Source organism: Nematostella vectensis, chromosome 7 (genome assembly GCF_932526225.1).
Source record: "Nematostella vectensis chromosome 7, jaNemVect1.1, whole genome shotgun sequence".
Taxonomy (NCBI): domain Eukaryota; kingdom Metazoa; phylum Cnidaria; class Anthozoa; order Actiniaria; family Edwardsiidae; genus Nematostella; species Nematostella vectensis.
In genome coordinates, this window is record NC_064040.1 from 5,731,230 (window position 1) to 5,750,744 (window position 19,515).

A 19,515-nucleotide genomic window follows, 5' to 3' on the forward strand; every position below is an offset into this window, starting at 1 on the left:
AACTAAAAAAGGGAAACATACAGTGAAAGGGGGGGTGTGGGGGGGTGGGTTCTGATATGCCCCTAGTGGTTAGGGTGCGACGGGGGAGAGGCTTTTTGGAAAAGGAATTTCGTGCATGGCTTTTTAGTCTCCCGCGCAGCCGTTGGAGCGTTGCGTGACCGACACAAAGAACGGCTGCGCGGGAGACCAATGCCTTTTAGGTCTAAAAACATCTCCGCGTCGTTAGGTTTAAATGGAAGCCCTAAAAAACAGCCTGCTCTACAAAAAGCTCTTTTCTCAAAGATAAATGGTCGACCCTTTATTTTAGGCCTACAACATGGAACTAAGGACATTTCTACAGTAGCGAACGTAGTTAGAGGAGTTTACAGTGCAAACGTCCCTGTCCTCAATTGGCCATAAAGGTTGGAGTTTTCACATGCTTTGGTGGAAAAACGACTGAATTTTATTTGACGGAACGCAAAGGCTTGTTCAAGACGCGCAAAGGCTAAATTTATTTGTCTTTACATTCACTGAGTGGGGGGGGGGGGGGGACTGGGGCCTTTCATAGAAACGAGTGGGAGGCGCGAATCGCCCCTCCGGGCCTCCCAGCCCCGTCTTAGGCTTGGGATGAGTGAATCTCCCCCCGACCCCCTCCAGCCCCATTCCAGGCTGGGGGCTTTCAGTGGCACCGAAACGCGTTTCGCGTAGATTAATAATTGCTGATTATTAATCTACGTCGGGGCCACTTCGCGTAGATGGGTAATTAGCAGAAGTAAATCTACGCAAAACACACTCCGCGTAGATGGGTAATTAGCGATGGTTAGCGATCATTAATCTATGTCGGGGACGCCAGCGCCTTGTGCTAGGACCTGAGGGCCGTGGAAACGAGGAACGTGGATTGGGCCGCCAACCTACGGGGCGCGGAATAACCGTTTTTCGGCCGTAAATTCAAATCCGCTGGCGTGGCGTTTAAACCTCTATTTCATCTTTTCGCGGGTCTCCAGGGAGGGCCCTTTCCTGCTTTTTTTCTCACGCGGTGCGAGGCCGTGTCGAGCTCTAATAGCGGCCTTGAGCGCGTAGTATCTCTCTTGTTCCCGAAGTATTAGCCGAAACTCCTTGTCTGAGATTTGCCCGTCTTGCAGAGCCTTAGAGACCAGCTCGCTGATCGAGTTTTTCTTACTCTCCGCTAAAACCATCGTGTCTTCGTGTTTAGCCACCTTACTCGTAAGACCCCTAGAGACTACCCCCGCGCCCACGACACCAACCAGCCCAGCGACCCCTGCCAGCGGACCGCCGACCAGAACCCCTATCCCACTCAAAGAGACCCCCACCCCAGCGCTGGAAAGCGCCCCTACAGCGATGCCGGATGCCACAGACACAGCATGGGTAACGGCAAAGGCGCGCTTATACTTTTTCCGCACCTGTCGATGATGCGTTATCTCGTTGTCTAGAACCGCCTGAGTGTCACATGTTTTCTGTAGTCGGAAGCTTTGCACGTCGCCGCCGATGCTTGCCGGAGCGGCAGGCGTCATGTGCGTTTGCGGGCAAATCGGGGGGCAGACGCTGGGAAGCGAGGGGTGTATGGCACCGCTGCTAACGTCGCTGTTTGCCATGCTTGTTATGTCGGACCTAGGTTAGCTCTAATACGAGGCGAACAGGCTTGCCCTTAAAGTCCACCCGTCTGCCGCGGTCATCCCTGATCCATATTTGGATACTCGAGACAAACTCAGAGGAAGATGCTGCGGCACAAACGGGGATGTCGGGTCCATAGACGACTTTCTCGTGCGGCCTCCCGCGGGTTCGCCTAAGGAGAGGCATTGCGTGCGGTCTACGATATCGCAGCAGATGTAGAGGGCCTCTATTTTCGGTAAAGCCACCTTAAGTGGGACCCAAGGGCAGTGCGAGGCCCCGCTCACCCAACTGATCGTCTTTAGCCTCTAGGCCAAATAGTGCGCAAAGCTCGGCATTCAGGAACGCAACGCCATTGGACATGAGCGCGATCTTCCCGGTGAGGGGATCCAGCCTCGCGGTCAGAATCTCGCTTTCAGCGCGGTTGATCGTTTCCACGATGGACTCGGCCGTGTGGTGCCCGGCTGGCAGAGTGGCGACGGGCGGGAGGGCGGCCATAGTCGTTATCTGATGCTCCCGCTCGAGGTTATACCAGCTGTTAAACAGCGAGCACTGCCGGAGCGCCACAAAGCGTGGGCGCCTTTTCGGCCGCTAGAAGAAAAGCGTCTGTTCGCCTTTGGTGAGCACAGTATGTAGAACCACCATTGTGTTGAACATAGCTCGCCTTCGTGTTTAATAGGGCTGAACATGGATTGGGAAGGCTGGCGGATGCTGAACGAGGAGGCGATTCCCCGAAAGGAGGTGGAAGAGACGAAGAAGGCGGCAACTGCGGCGGGAGCCTCTATAGCCGAACATATCAAGCAACCTATAGCCGAACAAGTCAAACGCGCAAAACCCGGTTTCCCTAGGCCCCTGACCCTCGCGCAAAAGCAGCTCTACGCCGTGCCCGCGACCCCCGTGGAGAGCACGGCCTCAGACATCACCCCACTACTCACGCAGCTAGAGATACACGTGGCTGAGGACAGATCATTCACGACTAGGGTCCGAGACACATTCAAAGAGACAGTAGTCACGCACAAGTCCGCCAAGGAGTCTCGCCGGTGGCTATCGGAGCCTTCCAATGGGTACTGGCCACAGCAACTCAACTTTGCGGTCTGGGGTCTGGTGCGCAACCGCCGGATGCGGGGTGTCCCTAACCGACCCCGCTTTCGCCACGCTCCCCTCTGTCATCAGGGGATTTCTAAGGTTTCACGTCTACTTTACAACGCGGAGGATACTCTACGAACTCGGCGCCCCCCTGCCTGGCGACAGCCCGTTCACGGAAAAAGGTAAACCTTACAAGAAGGCCGCTTTCGGGCGTCTATGTATAGAGTTCGGTTTGCCGCGTAAGCCGGACTTCCGATGGAAAGGCGGGCGGAACCACGGGCTGGGCGATGTGTTTGTGTTCTACCCGGGGTAGGGGTATCGCAACGTGCACGTGATCCGTGGCTACGACACGGCGGCGGACGAGTACCCGAGCCACCTCAATCTGTTTAGCGACGAAGGTGGGACGTACAATAGTGGGAAGCAGGTGGGTCTCATACGCAACGACGACCACGGGGGCGTGCAATATAGCTGGTTTGCGCCTCCCAAAGGTGAGGGGCTGACAAAAGCAGGGCTAGGAAGACTCGATCGCTCAGTCGAGGCGTTCGTCTACACAGTGCTTGGCGCGCAGGTAAACGTCCGTTCCTCTATCGCGGGGGCCGGTGGGCCGGCCATGGAGGCGCAGGCGGAGTTCACGAAGCTGCTTGAAGACGCAATCATAGAAAACGACATCGCTCAAAGCGTGCAAAGGTACCAGTTAGCCGTGCAGGAGGCTAAGGTGAGACTGAGTCTTGCGGTCGCACCAGGAGTGTGGCTGATGCCGAGCGATCTGGTGATAAACACGCAAAGCGTCGTGGGCCACAACAATAAGCTGCAGAAAGCCACAGACTCCATGGCGCTCGGCGCAAACGCGATCAACACCGAGACAAAGCCAGTCGGTGTCATAACATGGCCGGTGGGCATCCTAGGGTGCAACACGCGACTGATCCGGGGATCGACCGCGAGTTGCAAAGCAGAGCTTCCGCCCCTGCGAAAGTGCACGCAGAGGGCGCGGCGCCTGCCCCCTCTCCACGTATGCATGCTGCGCGTAGCATGACTGCCGCCGGAGCGGCAAGCGCACCCGGACCGGGCGAAAAAGGTGACCACACCGCCCTCAAGGCGGGGTTGTCGGCACTTGCGGTGGCCGCGGCGTATTACTTGTTCTGATGATTGCTTTGCATTCGACGAACCAAGAACGCGGCTACGGCTAGAATGAGCAGCAACGCATTTTCGCCAAGGAATTTCACCGCTTCTCCTGCAGCCTTAAACACGAAGTTCGCGATGCTGCCTACTAGCCCAGGGAGAAGCTCGCCTAGCTCTTTCCCGATAGCCTTAAGCCCGTTACCGACCCCTCTGGCCACGGAGGAGAGCGACTTGCCGAGCGACGTCACAATGGCCGCGATCGTCGTCGCTACGGCCAACCCGATAGCGGTGACGGTAAAGCCGTACTTTTTGAAGATGGCTTTGATGCGCTCTCTGAGCGGCTTTCGGTTCTCGAGCTCTCGGTTTTCGCGTGCTTGTTTGTCGATCTCGGATAGCCTTTCCTCGTTGTGCTCACGGGCCTCTTGGCGGCGACTCTCTGACGTGTTAGGGTCGTCGATGGTCTCCCTGTCTGTGGCTACCACCCCTTGCAGCTCTTGGACTCGTTCTGTGTTCTCCTGGATGACCGCGTCTATCTCTGCCACAGACCCCATCGCCAGCTTGAAGCCTTTCAGCTTTGCAGCGTCCTGCCGAACGCCCCCGTTCTCATTAAACAGCTGTCTTGGTTTAGTCCAACCTCCTTTGTCGAGGTTGCGAAGCTGTATTAGCGTCTTTCCCCTCCGGTCTGACTGGAACCGTATCAGATTCTCGCTAAGGTCTGGGTATTCCTCCCTGAGGGACTGGAGACCGAGTCTTGTCGCTGCACCCTCTGTGATGAACGAGGTTTCAGCGGTCGTTTGCGTTGTGCTTCGCGCAGCCATGCCGCGCATACGCGACGACGTGCCCGTCATTGGGATCGACTCCCCATCGTCGGGGTCAAACGGGATAAGGGGCGTCGTCTCGTTGTCCCCCGCTCCGCGATCGGCGGACGCACCCGGCAAGGTATCGTCAACGTCAACGTCAACATCACCCATGATGCGTGCGCATAACTCGTGCTACGCTATATAAGACGTGTCTAACAGTCCGCACCATAGCCACGCGGCTTCGTACTTTATGTATGTGTACATATATGATATAAAATATACGTAATAGGGATGTCAGTCAGCGATAAACTTGACCCCCAACGAACACCCAGAACTCCTCTGGGGTTGAAAGCCGAGAGAACTGTTCACCGGGTCACGCTCAACCCGTCGACGGCATCCCCAGGCGAGACGCTATATGTGGCGGTCCCAAAGCTATCGGAAGGAGTCACGCTCGTGCCTGGCTCCTTGAGGGTCGGTTTCGATCTCTCCATCACAGGCCAAGCAAATAATACCGTCGTGAACAACGTCGGCCGAGGAGAACGCTCTAAACGCCGCCCACGGGGCGAAGTACACCATCCCGCTAGACCATTCTCTGCTGACGGACCACGGCGTACTGTACCCAAGGGCGCTCTCCGAGGCGTTGCTCTTCGAGATCACGCTCGCAACGGTTGACCAGGTAGTAGTCGGAAGCGATGCTACCAAATTATCCTATGGCATCAAAAATCTAGAGCTGGAATACGAAAGCCTGAGGGACGACAACCTCGCCCGGTCTGCAGCCGCCGCCTACCAAAACGGCACAACGTTCTTCTACAAGCAAGTGAACCTCTACAAGACGCAAAGGGGCGGACAGCATAATCAACGAGAGTGTCAACCTGCCGCGAAGGTCTATGAGTGGTCTGTTGCTCCTCTTTGTGGAGCCATACACGGCAGGGGCTCGCGACTCTTTGAAGTTCGTGTACCTCGACATCAAGAGCGTTCGCGTTACAATCGACGGCATGCTAAACAAGGTCTTCAGCCAGGGGCTGCGCCCCACGGATTTCTGGAGGGAGGCGAAAAGGCGGTCCGTCCGCCCCTCCTCGGGGGGGCAAAGCGGAGCGCCTGCCGCCCCGGCAATCAGCCCCGAGTCGTTCTATGGCGATAACAAGTTTGCTCTGTAGATCGACGTTCGAACGACGGACGACAGTGCTATCCATGGGGGTGGTCTCCGATTGGTCAATACCCGCAACGGTGTGCACCTCGAGATAAAACGCACGGCAAGCGGCACGGGTACCGTAAACTGTCACGTGTTTGTGGTGGCCGACGCCCTAATGAACCTTATGAACGGACAGCTAGAGTCCATACAATACTGAGCACAGGCACGAAGTGCGCGAAGCGCTGCGGCAGCGCTGTATGGACCCGAAAAACATCCCATTCAACGCTCTCATCGTGGGCCCTACGTCATGCGGGAAGACCCGATTCATAGTGGACCGGCTGCGCGGCCCTTTCCGGGGCAAGTTTGACTACATCGTACTCATGTGCCCTACCTTTGTCTACGACAAAACATACGACGGCTTCGGCGAGGGCGACAATCGTCTGTTTGTCATCACACCTGAGGCGGGTCAGATCGACATACTGCTGAGGTTTGTATCCGCTCTCTTCGAAGGCACTAATACGCTAATCATACTCGACGACTGTGCGGCCTCGAAAGACGTAAAGAGGCGCTCTGACCACCTCTTTAACTAGGCGTTCAGCGCGCGCCACGTGGGTATTAGCGTGTGGGTGATCACGCAGCAGCTCACCAGCATCACTAAGCCGTTCCGTGAGAACATCGCGGCCTTGGTGGTCTTCTATACACCGAGCAAGGCGGACATGAAAGCTGTCCTGCATGACTACGGCGCGGAGCTCTCAGAAGAGAAGATGAAAGAGTACATGAATGCCCTCAAGACGAAAAAGTTCTCGAAGTTAGAGTTTTGCTTGCGTCACCCTTATACTATCGCCCTAGTTGAACGGTAAGCGCAGTAAACCACCGCCCACGTATGCCCTAGGGCATAACGCATTGATCACACGTGTTGCACCTTAGCCACGGCAGGGGTGCACGATGAGCGACGAATACTTTGAGAGTCTTCTTGAGTGGGGCGCCGCCGGCCTCCCGGCCGTCGAGTTGTTGGACTGCTCGACGCAGCCTGCCGGAACGGCAACCGGAGGTGAGCAAACTGAGGTAGCAGACGCGAGGGAGAAGCTCGCGATTCTCGTAGCCTCGGGAGAGTCGAGAGAAATGGTAGGCAAGGCCCTGACTCACGACGACGTCAAACGCATGAGCGCCGAGGAGGTGAGGAAGTACGAGAAGCGATACGAGACCGCTCTAGCCAGCCGGACTACAGACGCCCTGGCAGACAGCTTTCTGAAGCTTACGACTAAGCTAGTAGGCATGGCGCTGCCGATAGACAGTGTTGTCGATCTTCACAATGACCTAGTGTCCGACTACATCATCAACAACGAGCTCCGCACATTGTGCAGAAGCCTGCCTCTACGCTGCGGTCGTTTGATGGCTTTAGCCGTCGGGGCGTTACACGTAGCACGCCATGTAGACACCGCCGGGACGGCAGGCGCTGACACGCGGTGTCAACACGAGGTAGCAGTCGCGGACCCACCAGTGGTTTGCCCGCAAACGCACACTGGCGAGTCTGCCATCCCAGAGTAGACGTTCATTTGAAAGCTTGCCACTTCTTCAGCAACCAAGTAGTTGACACCGCGTGTCAACACAAATGGAGGAACCTCAAGGAAGTACTAGTGCTCAGCCTGCCGGAACGGCAAACGGGTCAGCGGAAGCTGTGGAACAAACTGCTCATGAACCTGCACGTGCGCCTTCGGAGTTAGTGGAGAGAATCACGAGCCCCGAACCACCCGCGACCCGACCTAAACACCCTGGACGAGTCGAAGCCGGAAGGCGCTTGGCAAAGTGAAAGCGAATTAACAGAGCCAAGAAAAAAGCTGTGCAACACGTTGAGTCGCCGGTCGCTAGCGAGTCGCAGGGACTCGAGAACTTGCGCGCGCGCGCCGAAGGCGTACACACACCAGTCCCGGAAAGCAGCTCTGCTTGGTCGGCTAGCTCGGTTATCGGGGTCGCTGGTCTTCTATTGTCATTGATCGGTCTCTACACACGTAGGCGGGAGCTAGCTGCCGCGTTCACTCGTACACCAGCTGTTAAACAGCGAGCTACCGAAGGTACAGACGACGTGACTCCGCCCGCAAATGCACAGCAACCACCGCTTGCCGTTCCGGCGAGCCGACCCGGACAATGCAAATCTCGGCTGTTAGCCATGGAGTAAGCAGACATTTAGACAGGAGGGCCCCACCCATATCCGCACGTCCGTGCATCGCAATGTCGACGACGCAGCAGAGCAAGATTACAAAGACCATCACCGACGCCGCAGTCATTACTGGCCTCGTAGCCGGTATCGGCTGGGTTGGGCGCAAGGTCTTGCGCGAGGACTTCACCAAAGACCCCTCCGCGAACGCCATGAACTACGCAAAAATGACTGCCGCCGTTGCAGGTGCTGTCGCTTTGAAGGGTTACCTTGAGGACCAGAAGATCCTGCCCATGTAGTAGTGTACTGTGGCACACTACTACATGTGTAGGCCATGTATTAGACTCGTGTTCATGTATGGTTCACGTACACACAGCACGTGAAGTGTGCGCACGTGAAACGTACACACACTACTCGATGGCCTCCATCGCGATTTTGGTTGGCGGCGCCGTCCTAAACGCGACTACATTCGTTGGTGGCAACTACCTCGCAAAGTTCCTGTCGAACTATGAGAGCCCTGCCTTAGCTGAGAAGGAGAGGCACGACAAGGCCCTAGAGAAAAACCAACAAGACTATGGACGCTACCAACAGCGGCGACAAAAAATCCTCGATTGGCAAGCTCAAAGTCGCGAGAGAGGGTCCCTCCCAAAGCAAAACTTCACCGACACTGACTACGCGCTCAAACTCTACAACCAGACCCGGCCAAAACAATCCCTGGAGTCGATGCGGGCTCCTGAGCTGTCCGACTACTACATCCCCAGCAAAACGCAGAAAAACGCCGAGTTGGCGTACATTGGCGCCGGCGCTCTCGCCATCGGCTACACAGCTAGCCGCTTGCTGTGATGTAGCTGCCGTTCCGGCGCTGCATCTAGGCGGCCTTTTTCCATGCTGCGCGTATGCGCATGCGTATAAGATGATTGCAGACCGGCCTCAGAAAGACCACCTCGGCCGCCCGCCTACTGAGGACTAAGAGCGCGGCCGTCGTCTCCCGCGAACTCGCTGACATCTATGCAGAGGGACCTCTCACATGGCCTAAAGTCCTCATGGTTGATGACGGCACGGAGTTCAAGGGTGCTACCACAAAGCTCCTAACAGACCACGGGGTGGTAGTCCGACGGGCTGAGCCAGGGCACCACAGGAGCCAAGCCTTCGCCGAGTCTTTCCATCGCTGGCTGGCACAGCGCCTATTTCGTGCGTAGTACTCGAAGGAGCTTGCATCCGGCGAGACAAACCGTGAGTGGGTTACTGCTTTGCCAATCGTCATCTTGGACATAAACGCAACGAAGACTCGCATGACTGGCTTTGCGCCTAAAGACGCCATAAAGTTGAGGCGCGTGCCTCTCAAAGCCGAAAAGCTCCCCTTAGAGGTAGGAACGGAGGTGTGGCAATCGGGGGTAGTTTTTGTACACTCGGAGGACGTCTTCGCGAGGAATCCGCCTCAACATGCGTCGCAACGCTATGTTTGTGTACGCCAAGACGAAGGCCCTGATATGGTACCATTGTGAGCGTCGGACACCGTCTTTGTATTGGATCAGATGGGCCCCGTCAGCATGCTCGAAGTTAAGTAAGTGGTCGGTGCCCGCAAGGACGTTTGTCAGATACGCGGCTTTTTCACAGTCGCGGACTACGATCGAGGACTCGTCGCCATGGCGAGCGCACTTGCCTACGAGTCTTCGCCGCCGGGGCTGGAGTGGGGGAACTTGATGGAGTCCTTTTTTTCCGACGCTATACAACACCTTCCTTGCCGTGGCCATGACGAGGTCACCCGAGTCTAACAGGTCCTTTAGCTCTGGCGTGCTGATCCAGCCCTCGTTTTGCTCCAAGTGCTGCCCTACCCTCCCGGAAGTGTAGGGGTGGCAGGCCTCAGAGAACTCCCACTCGGTCGGCTGAATGGCCCCGGTTAGTTGAAGAACCTCGCTCAATGGCCGTCCCACAACATCCGCGATACGATACACGTTCGTAGGGAAGCCGTATTTCCGTACCAAATCAATGGCGTCCGAGGCGCCGCCGAAGACACTGTCCTCGCATCCTAGGTACGCCGCACGCATGTCGATGTGCGCATGAGGCTGCGCCCCTAAGTTTTCCTTGTTATTCCACACTTTGGACTCAACCTGCGCCGCTCGCCAGACGTCCCTGTATTTAAGAGGCGTTGGCCTGATGTTCTCCCTCTGGGTCCACTTCTTGAAGCGATACCCCATTGCACCGCCCATCGAGTGCGTAGCTTCTGTGTACTCTTGGTAGGCTGGGTGATCATCAGGGAGCCATTGAGGATCATATCCTGTCTCGTCTGTAAACGCCCTGTCGATATCTGCTCCGTCCTGTCCCGATCGGTACAGTTTGCCTTCTTGCGTGACTATAACGCGCCCGCACAGCCAAATCCTCGTACTTCTGGGGATCGCCCTGTTTATAAAGCGAATAAGCACCTCTCGCACTTTCGCCTCGCGCGTTTTTGTGGCGGCACTGGTTAGAGCCTTCTCCTGACATAACGAACGAAGCTTCCCCTCAGCCTCGAGGTCTAGGCCGTGGACGCTCGTGATCGTAGGTGGTTCGGTCGGAAGCTCCGCCCAGGCGTGGTTATTGTGGCGAGGGATAGTGACCCTCGCCTTAGTCTTGTACTTCCCCGAGTCCCACAGGACGTTACCCAGGGCGTCCATGGCAACTAGCTTTACCTCGAGCTTCTTTTCCATCTCAAAGAGGTCTTCTTTGGTGCATCCCGTAGTGGCCAGCTTCTTGTCACATCGCTCGAGGATCTTGCCTCGTGTCTTGGTTAGACCAAGGGAGCGCGAGGTGCCGCGATTCCTCATGAAGTCGGCAACATAGCTCACAACACAGTTAGCGAAGGCGTCACTCCCCTCTCGCTCAAACATTGGCCCAGGCTCCCCATTTTGCTCAGGTAAAGGGCGAAGCTCGTATGACGAGGTACTCTCGTCCTTTCTCACAAATACCCGCATCGATGCCTTCCAGGGCGCCGACTGCGATTTGGTCCGCTCTTTTGACTAACGACCTACCAATCTTGTGCCCCGAGCGCCCTTCCTCCTCCGTGATTGGCGCCAATGGCTCTGCGGGGGCCTTACCAACGACCGTGAAGAGTCTGTAACGCCGGTCGGGGTCTACCATCTCGAGCACCAGTGGCAGCACTGCGTTTGCCCTCAGAGACTCTCGCTCGTGCGAGACCCACCACACCGAGCCGTCGTCATTAATATCAGGCCCCCGCATAACCGGCTTTAGACCAATGACACCTGCTCCACCAAGATCTCGTATCTCCTGGTAAACACCGGCGCTTATGTCTTGGCCCCGAAGAGTGGCATCCACGCTTGGGAACCGAAGATGGGCGCCGCCGACGAAGAGAGAATAGTACTCCTCGGGGTCTAAGCCCTCTGGGCCCTTTTGCCGCCGTTCCAGCAGCAATGGGTCGAACTCGCGCCAGACTTCCTCTGGCCGCGAGCTCGCCGGCATGAGCGGCTTAAGCAGCTTGCGCTTGGCATCCTCGGGGATGCCCTCGTCCAGGATGTTCTGGACCAGCCCTGCCAGTACGGCGGGCGCCTCTTTGTCAGCAGGCATGCTATTGAGAATCTCCTCTATGTAAGCGTCCATGTTTGAGTATACCTGCGTCACCCAGTCTCCAACTGCCCGTATCACAACCGGCGGGGCGAGTATTTGGGTATGCCTTGTGCCACCCAGTCTCTAATCGCCCGTATCGCGGGCTGCGATGTCAGACAGGACGAGTGTTTGGGTATGCCTTGTGCCACCCAGTCTCTAATTGCCCGTACCGCGGGCTGCGATGTCAGACAGGACGAGTGCGAACCATTCCCGAACGCACCTCTCGACGCCGCGCATCCTCTGCCCTTTACGATTCACTCCGCAGGGGCGGCACAACCGCGTCTCCGACTGCGTCCCTACGCCGCAGATCCTGCACGGCACGGGGAGGGGGCTGCCCTTACGGAGCCTTTGGAGGTGCACCTTGCAGTAGGTGTCCAATCTTTAGCCACCCGCAGTAATCTTTTCCGCACTTCATCCTTCGATCGCTCGGTATACCACAGGACAGACGGAGGTCTAATTGCAAGGTTCCCACTCGTTTCTATGAAAGGCCCAGTCCTGCTGCGGATTAATGATTGCTAACCATCGCTAATTACCCATCTACGCGGAGTGTGTTTTGCGTAGATCTACTTCTGCTAATTACCCATCTACGCGAAGTGGTCCCGACGTAGATTAATAATCAGCAATTATTAATCTACGCGAAACGCGTTTCGGTGCCACTGAAAGCCCCCAGCCTTTCTGGGGGGGGGCTGGGGGGGGGGGGGGGGATTCGCGCCTCCCAAGCCTAAAACGGGGATGGAAGGCCCGGAGGGGCGATTCGCGCCTCCCACTCGTTTCTATGAAAGGCCCCAGTCCCCCCCTGAGTAAATGGTAACTAGTAATGCAGTATGTTTGAACTTTATTCCAGAAATCCAACATTCCATTCCTGTACTTAACTACACTCCCAAACTAAATCGCCACCAATCATTGAGTACGAAATGAGCAAAAAGCGACTATGGAACAATGAACCAGATGTGATTATAGCAGCACGTGACTGACCACGTGACTTACACGTGGCTAGAGTACCTGAGCATCACCGTGTTCTATACAAACACTTAATAATTCGGTGAACTTCCAGGGCGGAAATTCCGGAATGTGTTAAGCCAATTCTCTGGTCGAGGACGGATATGGATATTTTCTGTAAGTGTTCATGGCTCAAGTCTATTTTGTGGCACATGATCTCAGCCTGGGATGCAGCAATCTCCTTTATTTGTTTCACCTCGGGATCAACTCGTCTATGTTGCGATTACGCATATTCGCGTGAAGCTTTTTTTTGTTAAAATGACGCGAGCATATTATCATACAAAAATGTGATCTTATAATAATAATAATTAATAATAATAATAATTGAACTATTATTTACACTAAAAGAATGTCCTATACAGCCGTGCTCTGTTGTTCTGTGAAGAGAAAAATAGAACATTTAGCATTAAATAGCTGGACAATAACTGGTCTGAATAAAGTCAGTCATAAGGCTATTCTGTGATGACGCTTTTATTGCCAGTATCAATTATATTGTCTGTGCATAGCAGACAATGCAGACCTTTTGAATGATTTTGGGTCCCTTTGAGAGTACAGAAAGATAGCGCTTATGAGTTACAGTGTCAAGCATCAGAGAAATACCTTATATACAACTGATAGCAACAGCGCCAAATGTGAATAAAAACCAAATCAGAAAAAGTGAAATACTTCTGAAACTCTGCGAACAGTTCAAAGTTTAGCTTCAGCAGGAGCTTAGCTCATGATAGGGGCCGCATTGTAAGGGGCTGTTAGGAGTAAGTCTTGATTTCCCATTATTTTCTGCACCCATCCCCCCTTCAGGTGTAAAACAATAGGGTGTGGTCATCACCTTCTGTGGATGGCCCCCATATCCTGACAGTGCCGTCATCACTAGCAGACGCCATCATACTTGGTACCAGGGGATTCCACGTGACACAGTTGACTGTCCGAGTGTGCCCACATAACACGGCGATAGGCCGCTCATTTTTCACATGCCATATATACACTTGGTGGTCTGAAAATCGATAAAAATAGTGACACATGTTAAATGCACTGTACAATTCCATTAAAACTTAAAACAAATATAAGCGTGTGTCCAGAGAGGGGCCTGGGCCCCACCCTGCTCATGTGATGAGTTTGACTTTGGTTGACTCCTTGGTACATAAGAAGTTGGTTAATGTTATGTGTGTACTGTTTTTGGATACATAAGAAGTTGGTTCATTTTATGTGTGTATTTGGATAGAAAAGGTTTCTAGAAGGATCTAGTGAACAATTACCAGAGCTAAGGGTACCGATTTGAACTTAATTGATCTGTGACAAGTTAGAGCATGCTGCTGTTATTTCAGTTGAGACTGGTGGTACATGTAACACCCTATGCTGTTTAGGTTGATACCCCCCAATCGGTAGTTTAGATATTATTGTAGTAGAGCAGTTTTGTCAAACTCTTTGCAACAACTCATAACCTTGTTGTTGCCTTATCTCATACTAAATTCTATTCTCCCAAATATTGCTGTCTTCACAGGCCCCATATTTTTCAGGGTCCTATTTGGTAATCTTACCTTCACTCCCACTAGCTAAGAAATCCTGGTTGACACCGCCAAAGCAAGAGTGTATTGTATAGAAACCTTGTGTGACACCTTGATATTTACGCTCCAAAACTCTGTCTTTGATGTTCCATAAATGTAGTCCCTAAAAAAAGTATTGTAATAAAGTATGTAGTCCCTAAAAAAAGTCCATATAGGTTTTGTTGCAGCAATACATTTACACAGCTCTTAAGAGATAATTGGCCCTGTGTGCCTTATTTGAATGTTTGAATGCACACTTTTTGGATGCCCAGAACATCAAAGGGGAACAAAGCATGATTTTGGGAATTGGATGATGCCTTATCATGGACAACTCAATTCATTACCTAATGGGCTGCCTTCCTTAATTTGAGGCTATTTCCAGTCTGAGCAAAGTTGTGGGATAGCAGAAAAGGGTGGAGGGGCCTGCACATATCCCACCTACCAACAGGACTTTGCATACTTTCAAATTCAACAAAAAAGCTTAAAACAATCAAGCTTCCACCACCGATTACCTGAGAGCAGGCTAAAAAAAACCATGGATTGGATGGAGTGGCTTACAATATGGTGATTTAAGTATTGGCGGACCAAGAGGGGACCTAGAAGGCATCTACTTTCTCCTGATTTGGAGATTTTTCACAGAAAGATAAAAAGATCAATGGATAAAATAAATCTGAATCAAGAGTTCCTTGATCCGACCTTTGTTAGAATATCAAGTGCAACAATTTGTAATGTACCTGAGATGCGACATTTAGCAGACATCTTCTGCCATCATCAGAGACACTAAAAGACATTATTGGGTGGTCCTCTTGTAATCTGAAAACATCAAAACCAACAGTCAATCCTAGTTCTCAATGTCACGTGGTACACAAACCCCAAGTGCCAAGATCAATGTGATACAGTCAAACCTCTACACAACACTCACTTACTCAACTCACTCAACTTACTCACAAATTTTCTATCTGATATCTACTGTAGATTTCCCCCCTATTTAACAGCCACCTCAATCAAGCAGATGTGGTCGTCATATTGGCCAGGGGCAAATCCAGCATTTCCAATAAGGAAAGCCCAAGGAAAGTATTTTAAGAAAGGGTGGCCAGGATTCACTGTTCTTTTTTGGATTTCCAGTCTGTAAGAAAAGCCCGTTTGTAATGTAGTTCCAATTTGCCAGATTTTCTTACAATGACTCATAATATTCTATGTGTGGCTCATGCATGACCCTAAAATATCATACAGGAACCTGATTTGTGGCTTACTTCTGAGGATGGCTGCTTAGGGGATGTTTGAGTGCAGTATCATTTTTTGTTCTTACTTACACATTACTATCATGAAGGTCTTCAAAATTATAAGATCGTAATCGCATGTGTGTGTCCGCTGCAAGCACTGTTTTGCCATCATCTAAACAGTACAAAGCGTTTACCCGGACTCCTTCCCAGGAATCCAGCACATTTCCATCTAAATCCTGGAAAAAAATCAAACCAAGTCTCTTAGTATTTATTGGCTGCAATTGAACAAACAGAATATATATATATATATATATGTCAGGTCAGGTTGTAAAGACATACAACAGTTTACTTACACATTGGTAGAATTGTCCCCTTGTACCACCGGTGTAGAAGCGTTTTCCATCTGGATTCCAAGCACAGCAAGTCAGGCTGTCGTCTGGGGACTGACTCATGCGACACTTAAGGTCTCCAGTCTGTGATCAAACAAATATGAACAGATAAAATAGACCTCCACAAATTAAACCTCAGCTAGTTGTCATCCACAGTATGGACAAATCTGGCCCTTATTCTAACAACATGGTCAAGTTGAAGGCATAGAAGGTGCACCAGGCAGCTGCCATGCAACTCACTTGATTGAAAATGTTGTGTATTTTTTTCAAGGGGGGTGGGGGGGGGGGGGCTGGGGAAACTGGAGAGACCCTTAGGTACAATGCCAAAAAGCAGTCAACTCGTCAACTCAACTCACGTTAGACCAAGTAATTGAACCCAATAGTGAGAGGCCTGGGCACCAACTGCCAACTGCACAACAAGTGCTTCCAACATATACAGTATATACTTGTTTAATAGAATACACATTGATCCATCCAAGTGCCTACCTCAACATTCCATATCCAAAGCTCAGAGCAATCCTCTGGGCCACACGCTATAACATACACATCGTCTGGACTCCAAGCCAGAAACGCAACACCGTATGAATGACCTTCTAAGGTTCGTAGGAGCTTTGGTTCCATTCCCTGAGACAAAAGGATCACAGGCACCCTGTTAAGTGTGAATTCTCTTTATTTCCAAACACTACTGTGTCAGGATCACTGAGCATTTCATTTCAGATGCAAGGTTAAGTTCTATCCCCATCATAGAAAAAGAGTAGTCCTATAGTTTTTGGCTTGATTTTAATATTTTTGCATATATGTATCAAAGTTTTAACAAGAAAATTAAGAGAAACCTAAGAGGAATGTTTCTTTCCCAATTGCTAGCTTATCTGACATCATATGCGGACACATGTTGTTCATATTTAGCTGGCAATTAGGCTTTAAAAAGACACATAAAATGCATGCTCTTAATTTGTTATTTATGTTGAATAAGTTAAGGTAAGATAATAAAAAATAAATAAAAGTTGTTAAACTGGATGCTTTTCTGATTACAGCACTTCATACCATAAAGCCTGTATACTCACCACGACTTCCCAAATTATGATATTTCCATCTTTGGCCCCAGTAGCCAACCTTCTACCATCATGTGAAAATTTAGCAAACCAAACCTAGAAAAAGAAAATGACTTTTTATAATGTCTAGACACAATTTGCCCCCATTCTGAATGGCATTGTCTAGCAGCCAATGGCTTAATGACCACCTGTCTAACAATAACAGCAATTATTTAAGGAGTTTGAACCTTAAATTTGATGTTGTTTTATCACAAAACTCACAGTGTTCTGTTTGTATCATGTCTCTACCCATTTCATCAATTCCTTAGAGGTCTCTGTAAGCTGAAGTTTGAAGATGTTTTCTTACCTCGTCACAGTGCTCTGTTAATGTGTACTTGATTTCACAAGGAAATTGTTTTCTGTGTTAAGCATAACAGGAGGTTTTATCAGTTCAAGGAGGACATGATTACACAGGACCCTATTGATTGCAGACTGTGTAAAAATGGCAAATAGGGCACTGCCCTGATATATTCAAATCACAGTAGCAGACTGGCTTCATACTGACCTCGTACACTGATGGTCACTCAGTAATGAGAAGGAATGCATTCCTGCATCTATATTTGTATTATGGAATGGACACTTTTCTTTTTGTAGCTCAACAGCCTGTGACAGTAGTGCCTTTAATCTTTGTGGAGGAAGCATTACAGATGCAGGTAGAAATGCTAAGGGGTAAGAAACACACACACAATTATATCAATGTTAGCATAACTTGCTGAGTCATCACATACTGGCAATTCATTATGACACATTATATTTGTTTTAAGATACTAGTTATTTTAGAGGGACTTACATTGTAATTTGTCCATGAGAATTTGTCTAGATTTAAATCCTTTGCCTTCCCAACAAGCCCGTTTATGTAGTTCCTCATGATTCGTGCACATGATTAATCTGTTCACAAAAACAATACATCACATATGCTTTGCTTGAAGGGATTTAATTATCTCACAACCAGTATAAGCAGTGTTTTCAGGATATCAATAGGACACCCTATCTTGGCTACATGATGAATTCTAAATTTTAAAAGAGATAATTTTAGGATAGATAAGATAATAAGATAAAAATGAAGAATCAAGCTCACGTTCTTATAACAATGCTGTTTCATATTGTTATATTTTACAGTTTCATATTGTTATATTTTACAGTGATAGTGATAGTCTGATGACAATATGATGATGATCGTGTTCAGTATTGATTGCTATGATGTTGCTACACAATGACAAAAAGCGAGGCCAAGGCTAGTATTTGTACAATAGAATATAAATATCCACAGTAACAAAACAATGTTGCTTTATGTATTTGTTAGGCATCACAATTATATCTTTTCTTCCTACTTGTGAAATTAACCCATAAAAAATCAAACACGGTAATTTTCCACTATCAGATAAAAGCCATTAGAAACAGCATTGGTGATTTAGAGTTTATGATGAAGTATTTGCATATTGCTTCATGGACATATGATTAGAGTGTCAAAAAGACAAACTCTGGTGGAATTGTTCTTTGTATACATACCCGCTAAGTTGATGGAGTCTTTCTCGGTTATATTTTAGAGGGGTAAGTTCAGTTCTTAGGCAATGCAGAGCATCGAATGGGCGATTATCTTCTAGAAACTCGAGGAATTTCTGTTCTAATAAACAAAATCTCATTTTCTGAAAAAGACAATAGGAGTATGGGTTAAGATTTATCGAGGCTGGTATCTCATCAAATTCTTTTCCTTCTGTTTGGGGGTGGAGAAATCTTGGATGATTATTGTCATTTATAAGGAATTCATCACAGAGATATTGTAGCATAACGCTATGAATGTATTCAACAATAGTCACGAAAACAAATTCAGTAAATATTCTAAAAGTGCTGGTACTAGGCTGTAGGATCGAAGCTGATCGTACTCACCGATATATCTTCGTGGTTTTCGACAAGTAATTTAAGCTCTTTTAGGATACAATCAGCCTTTAGAAGAAATAGAAAAGAGTGTTATAAGCAAACATTTTACAATAAAAAGATGGAAAAAAAGCACTCACGAACACAACACAACATATAGTCTAGAAGGCACCACAACACAACAAACCTTTTCCCAATCGCCAGCCATTACACTTTGCCGAAATTTAGCAGCCGATGGATGTTCTAACCTACAGCCAGATTCCCTCATAAGAACATCTACTGATTGACTGTAGGGAAACAAAGAAACAAGTCGAAGATGAGCCCAGCTAGAAGCTTGCGCCAAACACAAACACACGTCAACAAAAGAAGTTCTAGTTGGACGACGAACAACTTGATTGAGAACTCACTCCAATCCCAGGCCTTGAAGATGCTGGCCGACCAGACGAACCACGTCTTCGTCGACTCTAGTTAGTAGTTTACGCTTGAGGGGGGCTTTGCTATCGCCGTTTGATATGTGCTCTCCATTAGAAGTGCTTGCTTCTCCATCCTCCCTTGCTGAAGTCCGTTTCGATCTGTGCATATCGGACTCGAGACCGAAGGAAAGGCGCGCCCTTTTTTGTGGTGGTGGAGACAGTCCACCTTTCTGTTCGTCTTCAGAGGAGGCCAGGGTAGCGAACGACTCGTTGGAGAGCCAGGTTTGCCGTACTACAAGACCACACGACACAAAACAACACAGTAAAGCAGACTTACAAAAGCACTTCTCTCACCTCAGAGCTTTTTTCTATATTATGAACTGACGTCACTTGGACGAGAGCTGCTTGCGAGGACTGGAACCCGGCTATGATTGGAACATTATTTACTTCCGGTGGTGTTTAGTTTACTTCCGGTTAATTTCTT

At 50.2% G+C, this 19,515-nt stretch overlaps 1 protein-coding gene across 1 annotated transcript; it reads right to left on the bottom strand.

The window, feature by feature from the left end:
- Positions 1-12,318: 12,318 nt before the first annotated feature.
- On the bottom strand, positions 12,319-19,410 carry LOC5520692 (WD repeat-containing protein 26). Its single transcript, XM_032365918.2, has 15 exons — positions 19,026-19,410; positions 18,806-18,905; positions 18,631-18,687; positions 18,253-18,389; positions 17,534-17,631; positions 17,249-17,405; positions 17,051-17,102; positions 16,717-16,800; positions 16,139-16,276; positions 15,617-15,736; positions 15,354-15,499; positions 14,775-14,853; positions 14,035-14,164; positions 13,326-13,490; positions 12,319-12,876 (listed from the first exon to the last, which is right to left on the bottom strand). Exons 1-15 carry the CDS (start codon positions 19,196-19,198, stop codon positions 12,854-12,856), a joined length of 1,659 nt encoding a protein of 552 aa, XP_032221809.1. The 5' UTR covers positions 19,199-19,410; the 3' UTR covers positions 12,319-12,853.
- Positions 19,411-19,515: the final 105 nt, after the last annotated feature.